Source organism: Rhea pennata, chromosome 27 (genome assembly GCF_028389875.1).
Source record: "Rhea pennata isolate bPtePen1 chromosome 27, bPtePen1.pri, whole genome shotgun sequence".
In the NCBI taxonomy this organism is placed as follows: domain Eukaryota; kingdom Metazoa; phylum Chordata; class Aves; order Rheiformes; family Rheidae; genus Rhea; species Rhea pennata.
In genome coordinates this window covers 5744102-5763205 of record NC_084689.1, presented here as the reverse complement: position 1 = coordinate 5763205, position 19104 = coordinate 5744102, and the positions used below count along the sequence as shown (strand labels likewise).

General features: G+C 52.6%; 1 protein-coding gene across 2 annotated transcripts in view; it reads right to left on the bottom strand.

Annotated features, from left to right (window-relative positions):
- Nucleotides 1-600: 600 nt before the first annotated feature.
- ADAMTS10 (ADAM metallopeptidase with thrombospondin type 1 motif 10) overlaps nt 601-19104 on the bottom strand; it is a 62745-nt gene continuing 44241 nt past the window's right edge. The window contains exons 15-25 of one of the 2 annotated variants that reach the window (XM_062596291.1): nt 18677-18779; nt 10705-10838; nt 9480-9603; nt 8688-8768; nt 6796-6959; nt 6293-6419; nt 5195-5324; nt 4503-4707; nt 4090-4266; nt 2681-2837; nt 601-2446 (exon numbers count right to left, since the gene is read on the bottom strand). In XM_062596291.1, the coding sequence (XP_062452275.1) occupies nt 2337-2446; nt 2681-2837; nt 4090-4266; nt 4503-4707; nt 5195-5324; nt 6293-6419; nt 6796-6959; nt 8688-8768; nt 9480-9603; nt 10705-10838; nt 18677-18779 (1512 nt within the window). In that variant the 3' untranslated portion in view covers nt 601-2336. The remainder of the gene's footprint in view (nt 2447-2680; nt 2838-4089; nt 4267-4502; nt 4708-5194; nt 5325-6292; nt 6420-6795; nt 6960-8687; nt 8769-9479; nt 9604-10704; nt 10839-18676; nt 18780-19104) is intronic. The other variant, XM_062596292.1, reaches the window with a different exon arrangement.

The window sequence follows — 19104 nt, the reverse complement described above, 5'->3', positions numbered from 1 at the left end:
GTGTGCGCCAAGTCCTGCACGTTCACCCCCAAAGCTCAAGTTCTCAGAGGAGTTTTCCCAACTCTTCCTCTTCTGCTCAGATCGCAAGGTCGGTGCAGGGAAAGTTTCTAAGCCTTGCAAATTTGGGAAAAGCCAACACCACAGAGGTGAAGCGGCTCACACTCCTCACGCCGCAGCACTTTAGACCCTCTCATATCTCATTTAAAATAAAAACTTCTCATTGGGTAGTTGAAGGTGGAAAAGGGCCAAATGAAGGCTCAGGAAACAGAAAGACAACAGACAGGGGTACTTTTTGCAAGAAGCTGGGCTTCTAGCAGGCAACGCCAACTTTGGGAGCTTCTGCCTCCAACAAGCCGAGAGCTGGCTCATCGCCCTCCCCACAACTTGGAGTCCTGCCTTGCCCCCCTGGCTGGGGGTGGGAGATGTCTCTGACCTGCTCCAGTCCCTGCGGGTGCAGGGAAAGCCCTCCCTGGCTGCCCAGACCCCTCTTTCGAGGGGTGCATAAGGAGCATCTTGGTGTGGGTGGGCGCTGATGGCCACCAGTCCCGGAAGCCCAGGCAGGACCCAAGGGACCAGAGAAACGACACTGGGACCAGAAGCTGCACCCGGGATCGTAGCTACTCCTTTATTATAAATCATGCCGTTACGTCACTCCTCCTCAGAGTTAGTACTTTAAACATTTTTCATTATATATATCTATATGAAAAGGTGAAAACACTCCCTTCCCTCCCCAAAATGCTATCGTGCCGAGAAGGAAGACAAATTAACACCCACTCGCCAGCCAGTCGGCGTTCATTGAGCACCAGAGAAGCGGTGATTGACTGCCGAGCAGGGAAAAATGCACCCGGCGAAGGTGAGCCGAGGGGCCCTGCAGGGCAGGGGGGTTTGCTTGGGGAAAGAGGGTCGACCTCATCTCTTCACCCTAAGAATGACCTGTGAGGGGAACAGAACTGGGGGGCTCTGACGAACTTTTCCATCTTTGTGATGCAGGAAAGCCTGAAAATAACAACAACAACAACAACAACAATAATAATAAAAATAAAAATAAAGCACATGCTTTTGTACATTGGAAATTCAGATCTCATCCGGCCCTTTGCTCCCATGGGCCACATGGAGGGATAGGCGCAATGGCCCAGATTTTGCCTGATGGGAGGTGACCTGGAGAAATTTCAAGCCTACTCTTTTCCCATCACTGGAGTCTCCTGGGGGCAGAGGAGGGAGGTGGCATCTGCACTGGCACCTGGGGGCCACGGTGGCACGCAGCAATTGCAAAGCATGTTTTGGGGAAAAGCAGCCATGGAAGCCACCTTGCTCAATGAGGGGGAGGCCCTGTGGGGACCTGGGTCCTGGTCCATGGCTGGGCAATGGGGACTCTCTGACCAAGACATTCTCGCCTTGCATCCTCCCTTGCTTTGTTTCCTGCAGACTGGAATGTCTCTGACTTCCACTAAGTGACCATGCAAGCCCTGGCATTGCTGAGCCCCGACCTCAGCTCACGCTTCAAAATGGCTCTGTAACAAAAACACTCAGGAAAAATTGGGGAAATCTCAAATCAAAGCATGTTGAGAGAGTCTGACCGGCCCCCTCTCCCAGTGGAACTGGTGTTGCTGCTCTGCTCACCACATGGCCTGCTCTCCATCACCTGCTGCAGGTCCCAGGGTGGCAGGACCCAAATGCAGAAAACAAGATTCCTGCTCCCACCCTGCTCCACACAGTGGCTCTTCCCTGTCCACACAAGCCGACAGCACCAAGCTGTGCTCATTGCCTGCGGTGGCTGAAATCTCCTTCCCATGTCCCCTGCGATGCCCCCCAGGGAAACGCAATGGCAGACAGTGTGCTCAGCCTCCCCAGAGATGCCCCACGATTGACTGCGATGCCCCATGATGCCTTCAGGATCTGGGCACCAAGCAGGGCGAGGTGAGAGCAGGGCTAATGGTACCGTCTTGGTGGCCATTGGCTGGCGCCTGCAGGACCTAGGTCTGCTACTAAATAAATAACAATGTCAGAATTTCAAGTAATGTCCTTGTTGCCGCGCTCTGCCCAGCTTCTCCTGCTCCCACCGCGGTGACCAGCTCCTCTCGTGCTTGGCTGTGGCAATCTCTGGAGCGGCTGGCAGTGGTTTAGGTGGAATCTTGCCGTTGGGGTGCTTGGGAGGGAAGGGTGCATGTCCTTGGGGAATGGGGTGGGGTGACGCCGGCTCCCACCGGCAGCACAACCAGTGTCTGTGTTGGATCCAGGGGAGATTCCCAGGGGCAGAGAGGAAGGGCATGGCTCGACTGCCCTCCAGCGTAGCTTTTGCCTTCCAGTTTTCCCACGGGGGTCACTTTGCTCTGTTCCTAGTGCCCCTGGCATGTTTTACAGCACATCTGTCGGAAGTAGGTCCGGCTGCAGAACTTGAACTTCAGGACGAGCGGGCAGTAGGCCACCTTGTTCACATCCTTGCACTCTGCGCGGGTGACAGAGGGAAACAGGGTTAGAGCCCTGCCAGGTTAGTGTCCTGCCGCACCCCATCTGGGCTGCAGAGCCTTCATGAGCACCCCACAAGAGCCTGCCCCACAGCGCAGCCATCAAGGTCCAAATTCTGGCTGTGCTGGCTCTGCACGGCATGGCCCCGGAGAAGAGATGCACAGCCCTGCAGTCAGCAGGGCTCAGCGTTTCTCCCCCAACCCCAGCCCTTCACCTTCAGGGTTGTCTGTAGGTCCTGATTCGCACTTGGTCTCACACTGCTGCATGCCGGGCGGCTGCAGGGTCTCCACGCAGTCGCTGGATGGCTGCCCGGTGTGAGCCAGGCACTGGACGGATCGTCTTTGCTGGCCAAGGCCGCACTGCGCAGAGCACTGTTGGGAAACAGCACAGCACAGAGCTGCAGTGACCGCTCTAAGCCCTTAATAATCCAGGGGGGAGTAGGGCACGGGTAGCCCCTAGGAAAGGTAAAGCATGCTTGATGAGACTGTCCCTGCAATCCTGCTGAGCTGCTGTGGCCCAATGGGAGGACCGGGGCCTCTGTGCAGTTCTGAGGGCAGAGATGCCTGGCTGATGGCGCTGCAGTGGCCCCACTGGCAGCTGGCCCACTGCAGAGCAGAGCTGATGTGAGCAGCGCTGGTGGTTGGTGCGAGCAGTGCTGGAATGAGAGGCATCACAGCTGCCGGCAAGGGAATGCCAGACAGGGATGGCCAAGCTCGTGGTGACCACCAGGTGTCCTTGCAGCTGCATGGACTGTGGCCAGCCACCTCCTCTACTGTTATGTCCCCACTGTCTGCCTCCAGCCTGCTGTTCTGAGATGACTCCCCTGCCCCACCAGCCCAATTGCAGAGCCCATAGGCTCAGAAATCGGCACCCTAAGGGCTTAGTCTGCTGCAGGCAAACTCATGTCTGCTCTGCTTGTGTGCCCAGCAAGGGCTGCCCAAGTCCTAGTATCACTGAGCTGCTGCATGGCCCTCTTCAGGGCTGCGTTTGTCTCCATCCATCCCTGCTGGCAGTTATATGGCCCCTAGGCTGTGACTGAGAGGGTCAATACCCCATCCAGATGCATCCCCTTGGCAGGACACTCCTTGCCAGCTATTGCAGAGGTTTGAAGACCCAGATCTAAGGAAATTGGAAGAAAGAGCATGGGGATGCCAGGGAGGCTTACAGAGAGGTGTTTAGATACCTCCAACCATGCGGAGAAGGCACCTGGTTCCTTTACCCCCATGGATCCTATCAGCCACACTCAGATGCTCTTTTCTTTCACCCTATTCTTGCCTTTTGCATGTGCAGAGCAAAGCAGAGAGTGCCTGGCACCATGAAGCTGGCTGGGGAGTTCAGCTTCTCCTCAGGACACAGCAGAGGCAGTGAGGTTATTGCCAGCAGGATGTTATCAGATATTTATGGCACCATGCTGCAAATGCTGGTGCCTGGGCATATCCTCCAGGAGGCTGACAACTGCCAGGGCAGGGAGCTGTAGGGGCAGCTCTGTGTCACACTGACATGGTAATGACCACACTGACAAGGGCCAGGCAACTCATAGGTAAAAGGCTCAGGAACCCTGGGATTTTGGGTATGGAAGTTTTTCCTCTCCTGCAGTAACACCACAGAAAGAAGTAATAGTACCTCTCCCCACTCGCCAGTCACCCAGCGCGGGGGTGGGCAGCGCCGCAGGTTGCACCTCATGCTGGTCGGGGGCTTGGAGCCTTCAGGGCACTGAGAGGTGGGCAACGTTGTGCTGTGGTCGCCGCTCTTGCAGAGCACAATGCGGTGGCGGAAACCTGGCCCACAGCTGGGGGTGCACTGCCAAGAGAGGAGATGCTTGGTCAGGATGTGCAGCGAAGTGCAGAGACAGGCATCATGGGCTCACCTCCATAAGTGGTCCCACTTAGCCCATCTCCTTAGCTACAAGAGGATAATTGCCCAAGTTATGCTCTCCATGGGCAGCAGTGATCACCAGCACTCTGTGCTCCAAGGGAGCCATCAGAGATGGCATCAGAGATGGCATCAGAGAGCTGAGGACAGAGATGAGTGCTCACCTCTGACCAGTCCAGGGCGACCCACTCTGGGGGGCACGTCTGATTGTTGCAAGGCTCAAGCATCTTGGGCCGTGGCTGGGGGCAGGAGGCATCATCCAAGGTCTTCTCCTCAGTGGTAGAGATCTTACGCTTGCAGAAGACACTCCGTGTGCGAACACCCTCGTTGCAGCTTCGGCTGCATTCAGACCAGTTCCCAATCACCCAGCTGGGGACAGGGAAAACATCAAAGCTGGCAATGTGCAGGGTGGTCCGTGGTTGCCCTGTGGGTATGTAGCCCTATTCCTGACCTGGCCACAACCTCCCAGGCAGTTCTACTTGGACCACTGAGCAATCAAGGGAGAAGCAGGGAGAGTTTCTAAAGGACAGTGCTGAATATCAGCTCAGTACCAGAAAGGCCAGATGTGGAGGACTTCTTTCTGCAAGGAGCACAGTGACTGGGAAGATGTCATACTACGGAGGTGTTCCTTGGCTGGCACACTGCTCTGCTCTGCACATCTCTGCAGAGCTGTCCCAGACAGTTAGCATCACCCTGCCCTGGGGATTGTGGCAGAGGACTCCGACTTAGGAAGGGGAAAAAAAGTGGGAAAACTTCACTCATCTCCAGGATTTGTGTCAAATATTACTCCCATCCTCCTTGCATACTGGCTTTTCCACGAGCCCTCCCTCTGCCTGCTCCAAGCTGTGGTACTCACGCTGGGGGGCATGGTTCAGTGTTGCATGGCCTCTGCCGCTCTGGCATTCTGGTTTCAGGGCTACAAAAATGGTTGAAGACAGTTGAGCTGTCGGAGAGTTTCTTGCATATGACAGACTGGATTTGGCTGCCTGCCGAGAAAAAAAAAGGCAAGAAGAGAGAGAGAGAGAGAGAGAGCAAACCTGAGGCTAGTGCTGAGCTAGGCTGCAGGTGCACTGTCCCACGGCTCCGCTCCCATGTGGGCAATGTAACAGAGCAGACACTTGTCACTGCACACTACCAAGCATTTCTATTCATAACCAAAGCTTCCTCTTCCTCTAACATCTCCAGAGTTGGCTGGATGGGATAAAAGCTGGTTAGCCAGGGCAGGAACCTGCAGGGTTTGTAGAGGGGGGTAGGATCAAAGGATTCTGGGATGTCACCTTGTTCTAACCTTTGCCTTGTGACGCTTTCTGGACAAATCTGGGGGCCACAGCTGAAAGAAGAGATGAAAACATCATTCTCTGGCACTCCATTTGCTGAGACCTAATACACAAGGTCAAATTGAGGTCCCTAGATTTAAGTAGGAAACATAATTACACTTTGCTCTGGAAACTGCCTCTCTCTTCTTCTGAATACTTGTTCAGACATTTGCAGTCAGGACCTCCAGAGACATCAGACGTGGCACATAAAATTTTGCTTCCATCCCCACAAGAACTAGCCCAAGGGATTCAGGGAAACATCTAACATGCTTCAATTCACAAACACGTAGATCTGAAGGCCAGAGGGGCTGTTACGACCAGTTGATCTGCTCTGCATCACCAAAGTCAATGAATTTCAAGCATATCGTGCCACCCTTCATCATCTTTACTACCTATGCCTGCAGTCTAGCTGAAGAACAGCATCCAGTTTGTTTATCCAGTCACTGTCCACAGGACCAGACTGACTGAGACCAGGTTGCAAGTGGCTGAGCGTAGGGTGGGACTATATAGAAATCTAAGAGCAAAGCAGATGCCAATGGCTGTGTGCTGTCTTTTATGGTCCAGACATTGTGTGTGGGAGTCGCAGAGTTGCAGATAGATGTGTCCTCTCCCAGTCGACATGAGATTAAACCACTTACCCCCTGCACATATCGCTGAGCATTTGGTCCATGGGGTGTAGTGCCAGGAGTACTGGTTCGAGGCATCCCTGCTGATGGGTGCGTTGAACTTGTACCGAATACCCTGTAGCTCTGTCCGCACAAGGACCTGTGGAGAAAGGTACCATCAACACATCAGTGTCATCAAAGTCCAGGATGGCCATGACTGTCCAGATGGTGTCAGAGCCCTTCCAACTTGACATGGCAGCCACCAGTGGTAACCATGGTGGAGCCATAAAGGCAACAGAGTCATGATCAGAGAACAAGATCCTGTGCACTTACAGATCAATTTTATTCCAAAGCCTGGCAGATCTAGGGAGGGAGATTTGAGAACTTAGTCAATTTTACCTCTGATTGTTATGTCTCTTTTACCTGAGACAACAATGACAGAGGCAGATTAGCACTCATTCCCAAGTGGTCATTGCAAGGTCTCTTTAGCCCAGACAAGGCCTACTGGGGGTATGAGGGAAAGTGCTGTTACCAACCATGACAATGAGGGTGATGTTGGTGGGCCCCAAGGCCTCCAATGATTCAGGCTCATCTGGGGATCTCCTGTAGTGAAATGTCGTGCCTGCAATATCGAAGCGTCTCGGAGGGTCAATGGAGAGTTTCCCATTGATGTAATATTCGCCATTCCCTCCTTTCAACGCTGGAGGGACAAGGGAAAAAGTGGTTAGTAGAAAGGCTAAATGTGCCTGTATCTAGCTTTGGCCCAGCATTTTTCATCTATCAGCATTAGAGCATTGTCACAATACAGGGTAAATGAGATTCATTTTACAGGGAGGGAATAGGTGGAGTGAGTAAGTGCCTGTGTCAAGGCCACGCAGAAAGTCTTTAGCAGAGATGGGACTAACGTGCTTGTCTCCTTGGTCTCAGACTCTCAGTTCCTGCACTGCGGATGCATGATGGTGCAGGAATATCTAGCCAGCTGTGCCAGCTCCCTGGCGTGGTGACAGGCACATCTGGTGATGTGACCAGCTGTGGCCACAAAGGCAGGGTCAAATACAGTCATACAACCCGGGTCTTGGCTGCTGAGGCTAAGGTAAGATGCTGGTGTGCAGGAGCCTGGGCTGGATGCTGTGGTTGCTGAAGTGAGTCGCTAGAGGGAGATCTACTCACTCGCTTGGGCTCACATTCCCATGCTCTCCTAGCTCTCTCTCCCACAGACCCTTCCTCTTGGATACACATCACTTGTTGCACTCAGGGCTCCTGACAACCTCATTGGCCCGATGCTCTGGGGTGGGGAGGATGTTTTGTATTGATGAGGATGGAGGACGCTCCCTTGCCTCCCACCTGGGGTGGAGGAACACATCTTGGAGGACTGGTGGTAGCAGTGCGTAGAGATACGAGCTTGGGCTGTGCCTGTAGTGCACACAAATTCAGTTCAGATGAGCACAGTTAACCTAAGCCAGGCAGGGAGGGATGAGAACATCCCTGAACCCTGCAAAGGGAGTTGGCCTGGAGGGATGCTGTGGGAAGAGCCCTACTGTGACCTCTCACCAACACCGGCATCCCGGTAGGCTCCTGCTCCCAGAGAGCTGCCATGGAGGCAAACAGCAGTGGGCAGGCAGGGAGCTCCCCTCCCCATCCATCCGCCATAACTGTAGATTGCTTGAAGGACAGAAAGAAAAGACAAGGGGTGGAGAGGGAAAAGTTCATTAGGAAAACTATGAGCTGGAGCCTGGCCGGATAATTGAGCCCAAGGAAGATGGAGCTACTGGAGAGAGTCCAGCGTAGGGCTACGAGGATGATCAGAGGGCTGGAGCATCTGCCCTATGAGGAACGGCTGTGAGAGCTGGGCCTGTTTAGCCTGGAGGAGAGAAGACTGAGGGAGGATCTTATCAATCTGTATAAGTAACTGAAGGGAGGGTGTCAAGGGGACGGGGACAAACTCTTTTCAGTTGTCCTGTGTGACAGGACAAGAGGCAATGGGCAGAAACTGAACCACAGAAAGTTCCGCCTGAATGTGAGGAGGAATTTCTTCTCTGTGAGAGTGACGGAGCACTGGAACAGGTTGGCCAGAGAGGATTGTGGATTCTCCTTCTCTGCAGACAGTCAAGGCCTGCCTGGATGCAAACCTGTCTAACATGCTCTAGGTGACCCTGCTTGAGCAGGGAGGCTGGACTAGATGATCTGGATCCAGAGGTCCCTTCCAACCTTATTGATTCTATGATTCTATGTGAGTAGGTCTATTTTTCATTCCTTGCCATCTTCTCTTCTCTTTCACTGCCAAGCCTGGACCCCCAGCCCCATCCTCCGCTGCAGTGAAAAGCTTTCTATGTGGGCTTTCTCTACACCCTGCTATCACAATAAAAAGTGCTTTGGCAGGCCAACAGGTTTCCGACTGGGATTTCAGTGCCATCCAGCCCCTTCTCACCTAGATAGTTGACGGAGAGGTTCAGCTCCCGGATGTCGATGTGGACAGAGCCCTTGGGAATCTGGATCACCTCCTCGTACCCTGCAAAACCCCAAGAGAAGGTGAGCAGAGATGCTCAGCCTCTGAGCCCCAAGTGGAGGTGCGTGCCACCACCTTACACAAGTGTTGAAACACTAAATGAGGCATTAGCCCTGCAGAAATGGTTGTTTAGCAACCTACTGCAATTAAACATGAAAAATGTTACAGTCTATACACTTGTGCTGCCCATTCAGGTGAAAAGGTGGCTGGTATCAGGACAGAGGTTTGCATGCAGGCTTGGCCTTGGAGCGCTGGCTCATGCCATGGGACTGGCTATGTGGCAAGGCTGTTGCAGGGCTGGAAGCTCTGGAGAAACCTTCAGAGCCCCACAGAGTGCCCCCGGGCTAAGCATGGCCCTGGGACCCCCAGCCCAACCTTGTGCCTAGCTGCAGGTCCCAGAGCAGCAGGGACCTTGCATGAGACTACAAGGCAAGAGCCAAAGTGCAGCTTGAGGGGAGCATGAGCTGGGGACCTAGGATGGAGCTCAGTGCTCAGTGTTGGGGACTTGGGGCTCAGCAGTGGACAGCAGTGATTTACTCCCTCCTTCCAGCCTGATCTGACCCTTTGGGATGTTCCTCTGTGATACTTCCCTATCTGCTCTGTGTGTTGTGTCCCCAGAAGCAGGCTGAATCCATGAGGTGCCCCAGGCCCCAGAAGGGCCAGGTGAGGGGGACCTGAGGGTGAGTAATGCCTGCTGAAGTGGCTACTCCATACCTCCCTCTTGCAGGGACTGGTTGAAGACGCCCTCAATGGTCTCACAGGTGCTGCCATCTCCCCCACACACACGACACTTGTCCTCCTTTGAGTCAGAGCCCAGGACACGGTCACAGCCCACGTGCTAGAGGAAGGAGCAGGAGGGAATTAGCCATCTTGGTGGGGAACCTTGTCCTCCACACATTTGACTGGCAACGTCCTGAGGAACAGGCGACTTCTTCAGACTCCATTTCCCTGCTTCTCTACTGCACCTCATATCAGGGAGGGCTCAGCAAGATCATCTCCTCCAAGCCCAAGCTTTCTGCCATCCCTATTCAAAAACAGGTCCTTGGAGATCTCACAAGGCCAACAAGCCTGTGGGGCACAAGTAGAAACCCAGAAACTGCAGGACAAGGAAAATGGTGAAGGTGGAGTGAGGCTGCATCCAGTGCTGGTTATTAGTAGGGCCAAAACTTTCCCTGCTTGGACACCAGCAGCACTTTGAGTCCTATCCTCCAGATAGGCCCTGGGGCAGTGCTAGATGCTACACTGTGCTATTGCCTTGCTCCTGGACGGACCCAGTGACTGAAGACAGTGTGGGCTGAAGCCTTGCCACTGCCTGTGCTGAGCTGACAGAGTTGCAGCTGCCCAAGCAGAGCCGGGTCCTCCAGGAGCCCATGCCCTGGTCACAAGCCCGTACAAAGCCTCTGGCACTCTGCCCCGCTGCTATTGTGGTGTGTTAGCTGGGGGAAGGCTAAGCAGCCCTGCCCACCTATGTTGCAATTGCTTGTTTCCCGGGATATTCAGACCCACAGAGAGACACAAAGAGACACAGGAAGGGAGACAGACAAAGCCAGAGAGGCAGCCTGCCTGCTGGGGAAATTCACCATTCCCAAAGCTCTTCTCTGTTATAATTAAACTTTTACAGCCCTCCAGATCCCATTTCAAAGGGACTGGGAGAAGGAAATATCAAGTGGCTGGAAGTATGTGGGCTGTAAAGGCAAAGACCCTTTGCTTAATGCAGGCCAATGCAGGGCTTGGTGCCTGGAGTGGACAGACGTGAGCCCCAGGACAGACATACGCTCTCGCAGGTAACCTGGGTGCCTGGGAAGAGCTGGGGCCATGGCAGAGGGATGCCCATGGCCATGTGGGCATGTGGAGGGCATTGTTCCTCTACCCTGGAGCCAGAGATTGCCCTCACCTCCTGCTTCTGAGCCTCTCCCAGCTCCCCCGTGGCTGGCAGTACCTTGCACTCCCCGTTGACACAGATGTCATTGGAGTCCTGCCGACATGGTGTCCCATCCACCACGGCTGCCGCTCTCTCTGTGTAAAAGTTGAAGCCCTCAGCCAAGCAATTGAGGGAACAGGCTTTCACACCCCCTAGGAAAGAAATGGAGGTTTAAGTGAAGCAGCCAAGGATAGAGTAGAAGGATGCAGCCAGCTCAACCTTGATAATTGTTGCCTTCCCCTCTCTCCTAGACCTTACCCATGGCCTCTCTCATAGACCTGATCCAGATGGGCAGCTCCAGGTGCCCATGAGGTTGCCCCCACCTAGCAGAAGGACACACGGAAGAGCTCAGATACTGTCTCTGGTGATGGGCACCGAGACAGAGACTCAGGAAATAGACATGATGCCAAACACGTGAGACAGTGTCCCCACTGCTCAGCCAGAAAACACGGGCATCATGTGATGAAGAAAAGAAACAACATCTGATGTTGGTCACTCCTAGATCATCCAGCAGTCTGCAAAGGCACTCAATATCCTCATTTACAGACAGGGAAACTGAGGCAGCAAGCTCTTAAGTGACTTGTCCAAGGTGATCCCAAAGGCTGGACCTGTTAGGGAAGGAGAGATTTGGACAGAGTAATTTCTTCTCTCCTCTCATCAGACTTTATCAAATGCTAGTCCAAATTGCAGCTCTCATTGCATTTCCTGATCATCCCAAGGAGACCCAACAGCCTGCGGGTCCCTAGCAGAGAGGCACATCCCCAAGCTGCAGTGGTTCATTCCTGTAGGCACCAGCAGCAGTGGTGACCCACCTGTCAGCACTGGGAAGCACCTAGCAGACTGTGGGCCGCCAGCAACCAAAATCTGCCAAAGCTGCAAGTCATTAGAGAACATCAAAGGGGCAGCTGGAGGGGAGCAGAACCAGCTGTGCCTGGGAGCCCTCGACTGCAGCTGGGGGAAGGAAGAGCAAAGCCGGGGGAGGAAGGAACTGGATGAGACCCATGAGAGGGAATCAGCTGCCTGGAGGCATGCTGTTGAGTAGGAGGCCTGGGCAAGCCCTTGGAGAAGGAGGTTGATCAGCCAACCACTTCCCTGCCGCACCAGGGACTGCTTAGATCCTTTCATGCTGTGTTTCATCCTGCCTGATGGGGGGCCACCAGGACCACAGGGGCACATAGTTCAGCTGCATCTCAGGTGAGACACTGAAATCTCAGAGCCATCCACCGCGGCATGCCTGAGCCCAGAGCGTGGCAACCTGGCCCCAGTGTTGCCCAGGCTGACCTTGGATGGAAACTGTCAACAACAAAGTAAGAAAATGGGAACATCTTAGGGGACTGCCACACTGGGGAGTTTTACATCAAAGCTACAGGACCTTGCAGCTCTCAGGCCGTGCCACGGGGTCCCTTGGCAACTGTGTACCCTGCAAATGTGACCACCATGCCTACTTGGGGAGAGGCTCATGCTGCCCCTTCCCAAGCCATTTCTGCCATTCAGCCAGCACTTGCTTGCTTTGGGAACCACCTTTCCTTCCCGTGGCCTTGCCCCACTGCAGCGGGTGATCCTGTGCTCCATCCACAGCAGGGGATTTTCTAGCCCCAGTCTGGCCCCCAGCTCTCCCTCTCTCTCCAGCTCTTCTCAAAGGCAGTGCTTTCCTTCCTGTCATCATTTGAGCACAGAGCAGATTATGCAACAAAAGCAGAGCTGAGAAACAGCCAGAAACTTGGACTTTCATTTTAGGACTCTCAAATGTTTCTTTAAGCTGTTATGCAAACACTCCCTAGTCCACTTCCTTCTCTCCTGCTGCTCTACAAGAGAGGTGAGACTAGTGCAGACACCTTGTTCCAGTTCCCCAGGAAGCAGCTAACCCCTCATGCAGCCCCATCTCCATTTTAGCAGCTTCTAATTTGCTGCAGGATCTTCTTTTTTATCATTGCTCCTCGTAGCTGCTGCTTTGTGCCCAGCCGGCTGCCAGCCCAGCCTCCTTCAGCAACAAGCAGCCCAGAGCGTAATCATTATGGCCTGGCAAGAGAAGCTGGTAGGGAAAACTGGAATGAAAAACATAACAAGCAGAAGAAAAAAAAAAGAAAGAAAAGAAAAAAAAAAAGAAAAGATCAGGGATTGGCGGCATGAGGCTAAATTCCTTCCTTTGCCTTAAGTGCCCTGATTTTGCTACACTGCTGCAAAAATGATGCTGAGTCCAAGAGCAGGGGATGTCCACAGTGATTTCCTCACTGTATTGGAGCCTAGGAGGAGTTGCATGTGTATGCGCGCGCACACTTAAATCCACAACAATTTAACCCTCTTTCAAAGGCGAGCAGTGGTGAAGAACAACAGGGGAATTCAGTGCCCATCACCAGCAGTGTTTGTCATGCAGCAGTTGCTCTGCGCAAGTCCCAGACCCCACTGGACATCCCCATGGATGCTCTTATCCCTGCAACCTGCTCCCAGGACAGCCCAGGCCTGAGAAACTTCTCGGTGCCGAAGATAGCTGACTGGACTTGTCCAGCTGTTTGGGAAGGGATTTAAGAAAGGCTTGCTGGTGGGAAAGATTTTTGCCCTTAAAATAAAAGGTTTAAGACTTAAACCTTAGGAGAGCGAAGAAGGAAGACTAGAGAGTGAAGGGAAGAAAAAAAAAAGAGAGAGAGAGAGAGAGATAGGGATAATTCCACACTGACATCTGCTTCCTCATTATGGCTATAGATGTGGAAAAAGGTATATATTCAAGCTGTGAAAGGCTGAAATCTTTGGGCTACTTTTCCACTAACTAAAATAACAGGGATCTTAGTAATGGAGAATAGCTCTGGGAAATGCCTCAGTAAAAGAGCACTGCCATGCTCCACCAGTCCTGCTAGAGATGTCAACAGGGAGCTTTTGGGTGCCTTTTTCCATGAAGGCAGAGCATGAAGGTAGGTGTTGCTGGGAATGTGGGAAAACCAAGAGGCCCCAACTCCTCATTTCACAGTGGTTTCCAGTAGGAACCATGGTTTCTTCAGGTGTTGGCACTGGACACAGTGCAGCAGCAGCTCAGGAAGGCTTGTTCAACTTATTCATCCAAGACCTGGATGAAGGGACAGAGTGCCTGCTCTGGAAGTTTGCTGATGATACCAAGCTGGGAGCAGTGGCTGATACACCTGAGGGCTGTGCTGCCGTTCAGAGAGACCTGGAGAGGCTGCAGAGCTGGGCGGAGAGGAACCTTGGGAGGTTCATCAAGGGCAAGTGCACGGTCCTGCACCTAGGGAGAAATAACCCTAGGCACCAATACAGGCTGGGGGCTGACCTGCTGGAGAGCAGCTCTGCAGGGAAGGACCTGGGAGTGCTGGTGGATGACAAGTTGACTATGCGGCAGCAATGTGCCCTTGTGGCCAGGAAGGCCAGTGGTATCCTGGGGTGCATTAGGAAGAGTGTTGCCAGCAGGTCGAGGGAGGTGATCGTGCCCCTCTACTCAGCCCTGGTGAGGCTGCATCTCGAGTACTGTGTCCAGTTCTGGGCTCCCCAGTACAAGAGAGATATGGAGCAACTGGAGAGAGTCCAGCGTAGGACTACGAGGATGATCAGAGGGCTGGAGCATCTGCCCTATGAGGAACGGCTGTGAGAGCTGGGCCTGTTTAGCCTGGAGGAGAGAAGACTGAGGGGGGATCTCATCAATGTGTATAAGTACCTGAAGGGAGGGTGTCAAGGGGATGGAGTTAAACTCTTTTCAGTTGTCCCATGTGAAAGGACAAGAGGCAATGGGCAGAAACTGAAGCACTGGAAGTTCCCCCTGAATGTGAGGAGGAATTTCTTCTCTGTGAGAGTGACAGAGCACTGGAACAGGTTGGCCAGAGAGGTTGTGGAGTCTCCTTCTTTGCAGACAGTCAAGGCCTGCCTGGATGCAACCGTGTCTAACATGCTCTAGGTGACCCTGCTTGAGCAGGAGGGTTGGAGTAGATGATCTCCAGAAGTCCCTTCCAACCTTACCCATTCTGTGATTCTGTGAAGGCTCCCAGGTCATCCTGGGAGAGGGGCTGGGGGTGGCAAGGGCAAGTGACTCATTTCTGAAACTTATTCCTAACAGCTCTTCAGAGAAGAGAAAAATGGTCAGTTGGAGGCTGCATGGCCCTCGCTGCAAAACTCAGCCTCAGCACTGAGCTTTACCCAAGAGCTCTGCTGCAAAGTTATTTCTTAAAGAAGCACCTTTCTAAAGACAACTCACTGACTTATCCTGTATCGATGCCTAGACCAGCGAAAACTTATTTCCATGAGAGGTAATACTTTGTGTTTTCTCATGATCACAGCAACAAGAAGGTGGTGATAATGAGGAGCCCCAAAAGACCCTTTGGAATGCCAGCTTCAAGGTTACTGCATGTGGAAATTGAGGACCAGATTTTCATAAAAAGCAAGGATCCAACACTCTCTCTTCTCCCAGAGAAGCAGAGTGTGAACACTTTGGTGGGAGCTGTGCCTTCAGGATGGCAGCAGTGCTCTACATTCTCTCGTGCCTTCTCACTGATGCCTGCAAAGCAACGTTACCAACATCTGCACAGTGCGAACCGGATGCTTCAGCTCAAGCCTAGCCATTAATTTGGCAATGCATTTGGGTAGGACAGACTCTGCAGTACATGTTTTCACATGCGCGAAGGTGAGTCTGCCATAGAAGAAGCAGCTGTTTCCACAAATCGAGTGGGATCCTCTCAGTCTGCCTACTTTCCAGCAAGTGTTACCTGCCGCCAGGCAGCTGGAAAATGAGCAGCAGATAAGCAGCACAGAGCCCTGAGCAACACAGGGTCTGCACTGCAAATCCTAAACCCCTGATCTCAAAGAGGTAAATCCACAAGCCATTTATCAGGCTCACAGAGAAACGTGTGTTCTTTTGCTCTGGGCTGGCCAGTCCAAAGTCAACAACAGCAAGGTCTGCTGTGGGCACTGACTGCATCCACCCACTCCACTGTGCCTCAGAGAATGAATTTTGTTCCTCCTGCCTGCCCTGGCTCATAGAGGAATTAAAGTGCATTACAATTTATGATGAGCAATCTCCTGTTTTCTGTGAGCCCCTGCTCCTCCCCATCGCACTCTCAGCCCCATGAGCCATTCCACTCTCCCTTGGCTCTTATATCCGCAAAAGCAAAATGAATAACTAAGCGAATAAAACAAAATAAACAAACAATTAAAGCCACATTCCATGAGGTATCTGCTGACTGTTAAACTCTGAAAGGCTGAGCTCAGCGCTTCTCACTGGGGCTGTGTATCTTACGCTCCTGGGGTCTGGGCTCCAGGACCATTATAAATCAGTGCCAGGAAAACATGCTGTACCGGCCCCATGCAAAACCAACCTCCACTTGCCAGTGACCTGGTAGCTGGGGCCAGGCTTTCAGTGGATTGCTCCTTCCCTTCCCAAATTCTCTGTGGGATCTGTGCCCTTCTCCATCCAAGCCACAGGGATATGTGCTGTCTTCAGCACATGGGTGCTTCATGCCATGTCCAGCAAGGGTAGCGGCCACCAGGCTAGTGTCTGATGGGTGAATAGTGTGGACAGCCCATCACTCACACCAGCATGCCTTTCAGCAAGGGGGTGGGTTAATGGTGCAATGACAAACACAATGGCTGAGCTCAGCAGAGGAAGAGGCTCACAGCTGACACAGGAGCTCTTCTAAAGGCTATTGCTGAACTAGAGGCCAAGGGGAAGGAGGAGGAGCAGCTTATCCCCAGGAAGTGGATGTGCTGGGAGCCTGGAAGTGCTGACAGCCAAGACGGTGAACCTGTCCTGGAGAGGAGACACATGTCCAAAAGCAATCTGAAGAGCAGATTCACTATGAGCTAGAAGAAAAACTACCTGGGGATAAGGCTGCCAACACATTTGGATCCTAGGAGGCTGCTTGTATCAGAGAGAAGGACGCGGCATATGCCTGTTGCCTCAGCAGCTCTCTGGGGACTGCAGAAGGAGACTCACAGGCAACCAAGAGCAAGTGAGGAAAACAACTGCAGAGCCCATTGCTTCACTGACACTTGAGGTTGGGGGGACAAGACTGAGGGCTGCTGAAGCTGGCATGTCTGCTAGCACAGGGTCTGGAGAGGAAGAACATGGGTCCTGAGAGAAAATCACCCACAGTCCACAGTGAATGGAGGACAAGAGAGGGAAGGTGCTTGGAGAGCCACTAGGGAACAGACACTCCCCAGAAGCATCTGGTCTATAGCATGGCAGAGGTGGACATGCAAGGGACAATCACTGCTGCCTCCCTAGATGTGCCTCTGACACCCTGGTGTGACATCAAATATCACAGAATCCCATTGGCAGCTAAAGAGGCGAGCATTCATGGTGCCAAGGTCCTGCCAGATTGGTCAGACCTGGGCAAAGAAATTCGTAACGGAGAAAACAGTGATGATGCCCTAATGCTGCCATGGTCCCAAATGATCAGAGAGTCCAGCTGGGACAGTCTAGGCCCTGAAGAGAGGCTACTACTAAACCTGGCAGGAGTCACTAGCTGATGGATCATAGACAGGCAGGTTTCAGCATGTAGTTTCTTCAAAGGTGAGAGACAGGAGTTCTAGTATGGCTTCCAGACCAGGCTGAGGAGATGCGGGTTCCAGCTCACCTCTGTTTTTGCCAACATGGACAAATCACTTCCCTGCTTATACCTCATCCTTACCTGTATCACTACAGAGGAATACTGTGATACCCTTTGACTCTGAATACAAAAGGCATAACTGCTAAATAACACCACCATTATCCAAAGCCAATCTGGAGAGCTTCTGAGACAGAGAACATCCTGATCCCTTCAAAACATGAACATACCACAGCACACAGCCTTCTGGGAGGAAGACAAGTTTTATCACCTAATTTTATGGAAGAGAAAGCTGAAGTAGAAAGAGAGGAAAAGATTTTTTTTTTTTAAGGCCAAAGCAAGAATCAATGTCAAGGTCAGACTGAAACACAGGGACTCGTGCAACTGGCCAGTCATTCACTGGGCCCACGCCTGCACTTGGACTGTGGGGCCATGCCTGTCTCTCAGTGAGGAGAAGAGAGAGGTCTGAGCTAGGGCAGATCCAGCTTGTGGGGCTATTTTCCACCTCAGCATCCATTGGGGTCTTTGTGTGACTTATTACTTTGGGATTTTATTACATTTTTATTGATCCATCCCCTGCAGCCTCAGCACATCTGCTCTGGTTGCAGAAGCCCCGCTGGGAGGTGTGCTTATTTACACAGCTGCGAAGGATTTCCCCAGTCAAGTTCATTAACTACATGAAGGAGACGCACTGTTCTTTCTCATTATTAAGAGATTTCTGCCATGGAGACCTCCTCCCACCCCCTCTGCTTAGCTAGACACTTCTGCAGCACACGCTAGGACTGACCTCAGGGAAGAAGGGGGCACTGCTTTTTGCAAGATCCAGTAGTTTGGATCCCTTCCTGCTTGTGCAGGAGCCGAAATCTTAATCTGCTTGGGCAGGGAGAGCTGCCCTTTCTTTCTGCCCCATCAGATACAGGACCCTGGCAGGGACAGAGTGCTGGATGAAACAGAATGGTAGTTTGCATTGCTTTTACAGTTCCTTTTTCTTGTCTGCCTTCATGTTTGTTCACTGTATAATTAAGGAAACTATCAGACTCAAGAAAGAGTCTAAACAGCTCCAATGTTGCTGGAATTAATTTTGGCAAAGCAGAGGACTTAAAGAGCAACTGCACAGAGTTATGTGACCCAGGACAAGGGCATGACAGGCCAGTCATGTCTCAGTGCTGGGACCAGCTGTCTGCGGAGGGAGCCTTTATCCGCAGTCAGGCAGTGTGCCACAAGGACTCAGGCACCGCCGCACTGAGTGGCCAGTCTGCAAGGCCTAGGCTGATGGAGATGGTGACTAAGAGCTTGCCAGAGCGTGGAGACACGAGGCTGATAGGAACCATGAGAGTTGCCCCTGCAGAGTGGGTGCAACCAAAGCCCTAAGACTGCTCCAGCTCTGCCTGCTTAAGTGCTTGAAGCTGAGAGATGCTCTGAGGAGTACCAAACCAGCCCTCATCACTTACCTCCTCGGTATGTCTTCCAGGTGTAGTACTTCCCTCGGAAGGGGACGTTATCGAATTCAGCACACTGCAGCTCTCGGAAGTCCTGGGAACCAGGAGGGCAGTCCTGTGGGGATGGAGACAGGAGGTCAGCGAAGAGCAGAGAGTCTGGCTTATCTGCTGAGAGGGCAGGAATTGCAATAGGGCTCTCAACCGTGACCAAAGCCAGCCCTTCAAGGACATAGACTTCAGCTGTGACAGCTGGAGCATCCTTCTTGCAAAGCTTAGCACTATTGGAAGACAAATGGCAGGAGCCACTGGGGCAGAGCTGGTCCGTCTGCAGATGCAAGCCTTGTTCTTGCAAGCAATTGTATAAGCAAGGCACATGAAAAGGCAGACACAAAGCCCAGGGGAAGCAATGGGAAAGCATCTATTTTCTTCTCTACCAGCCT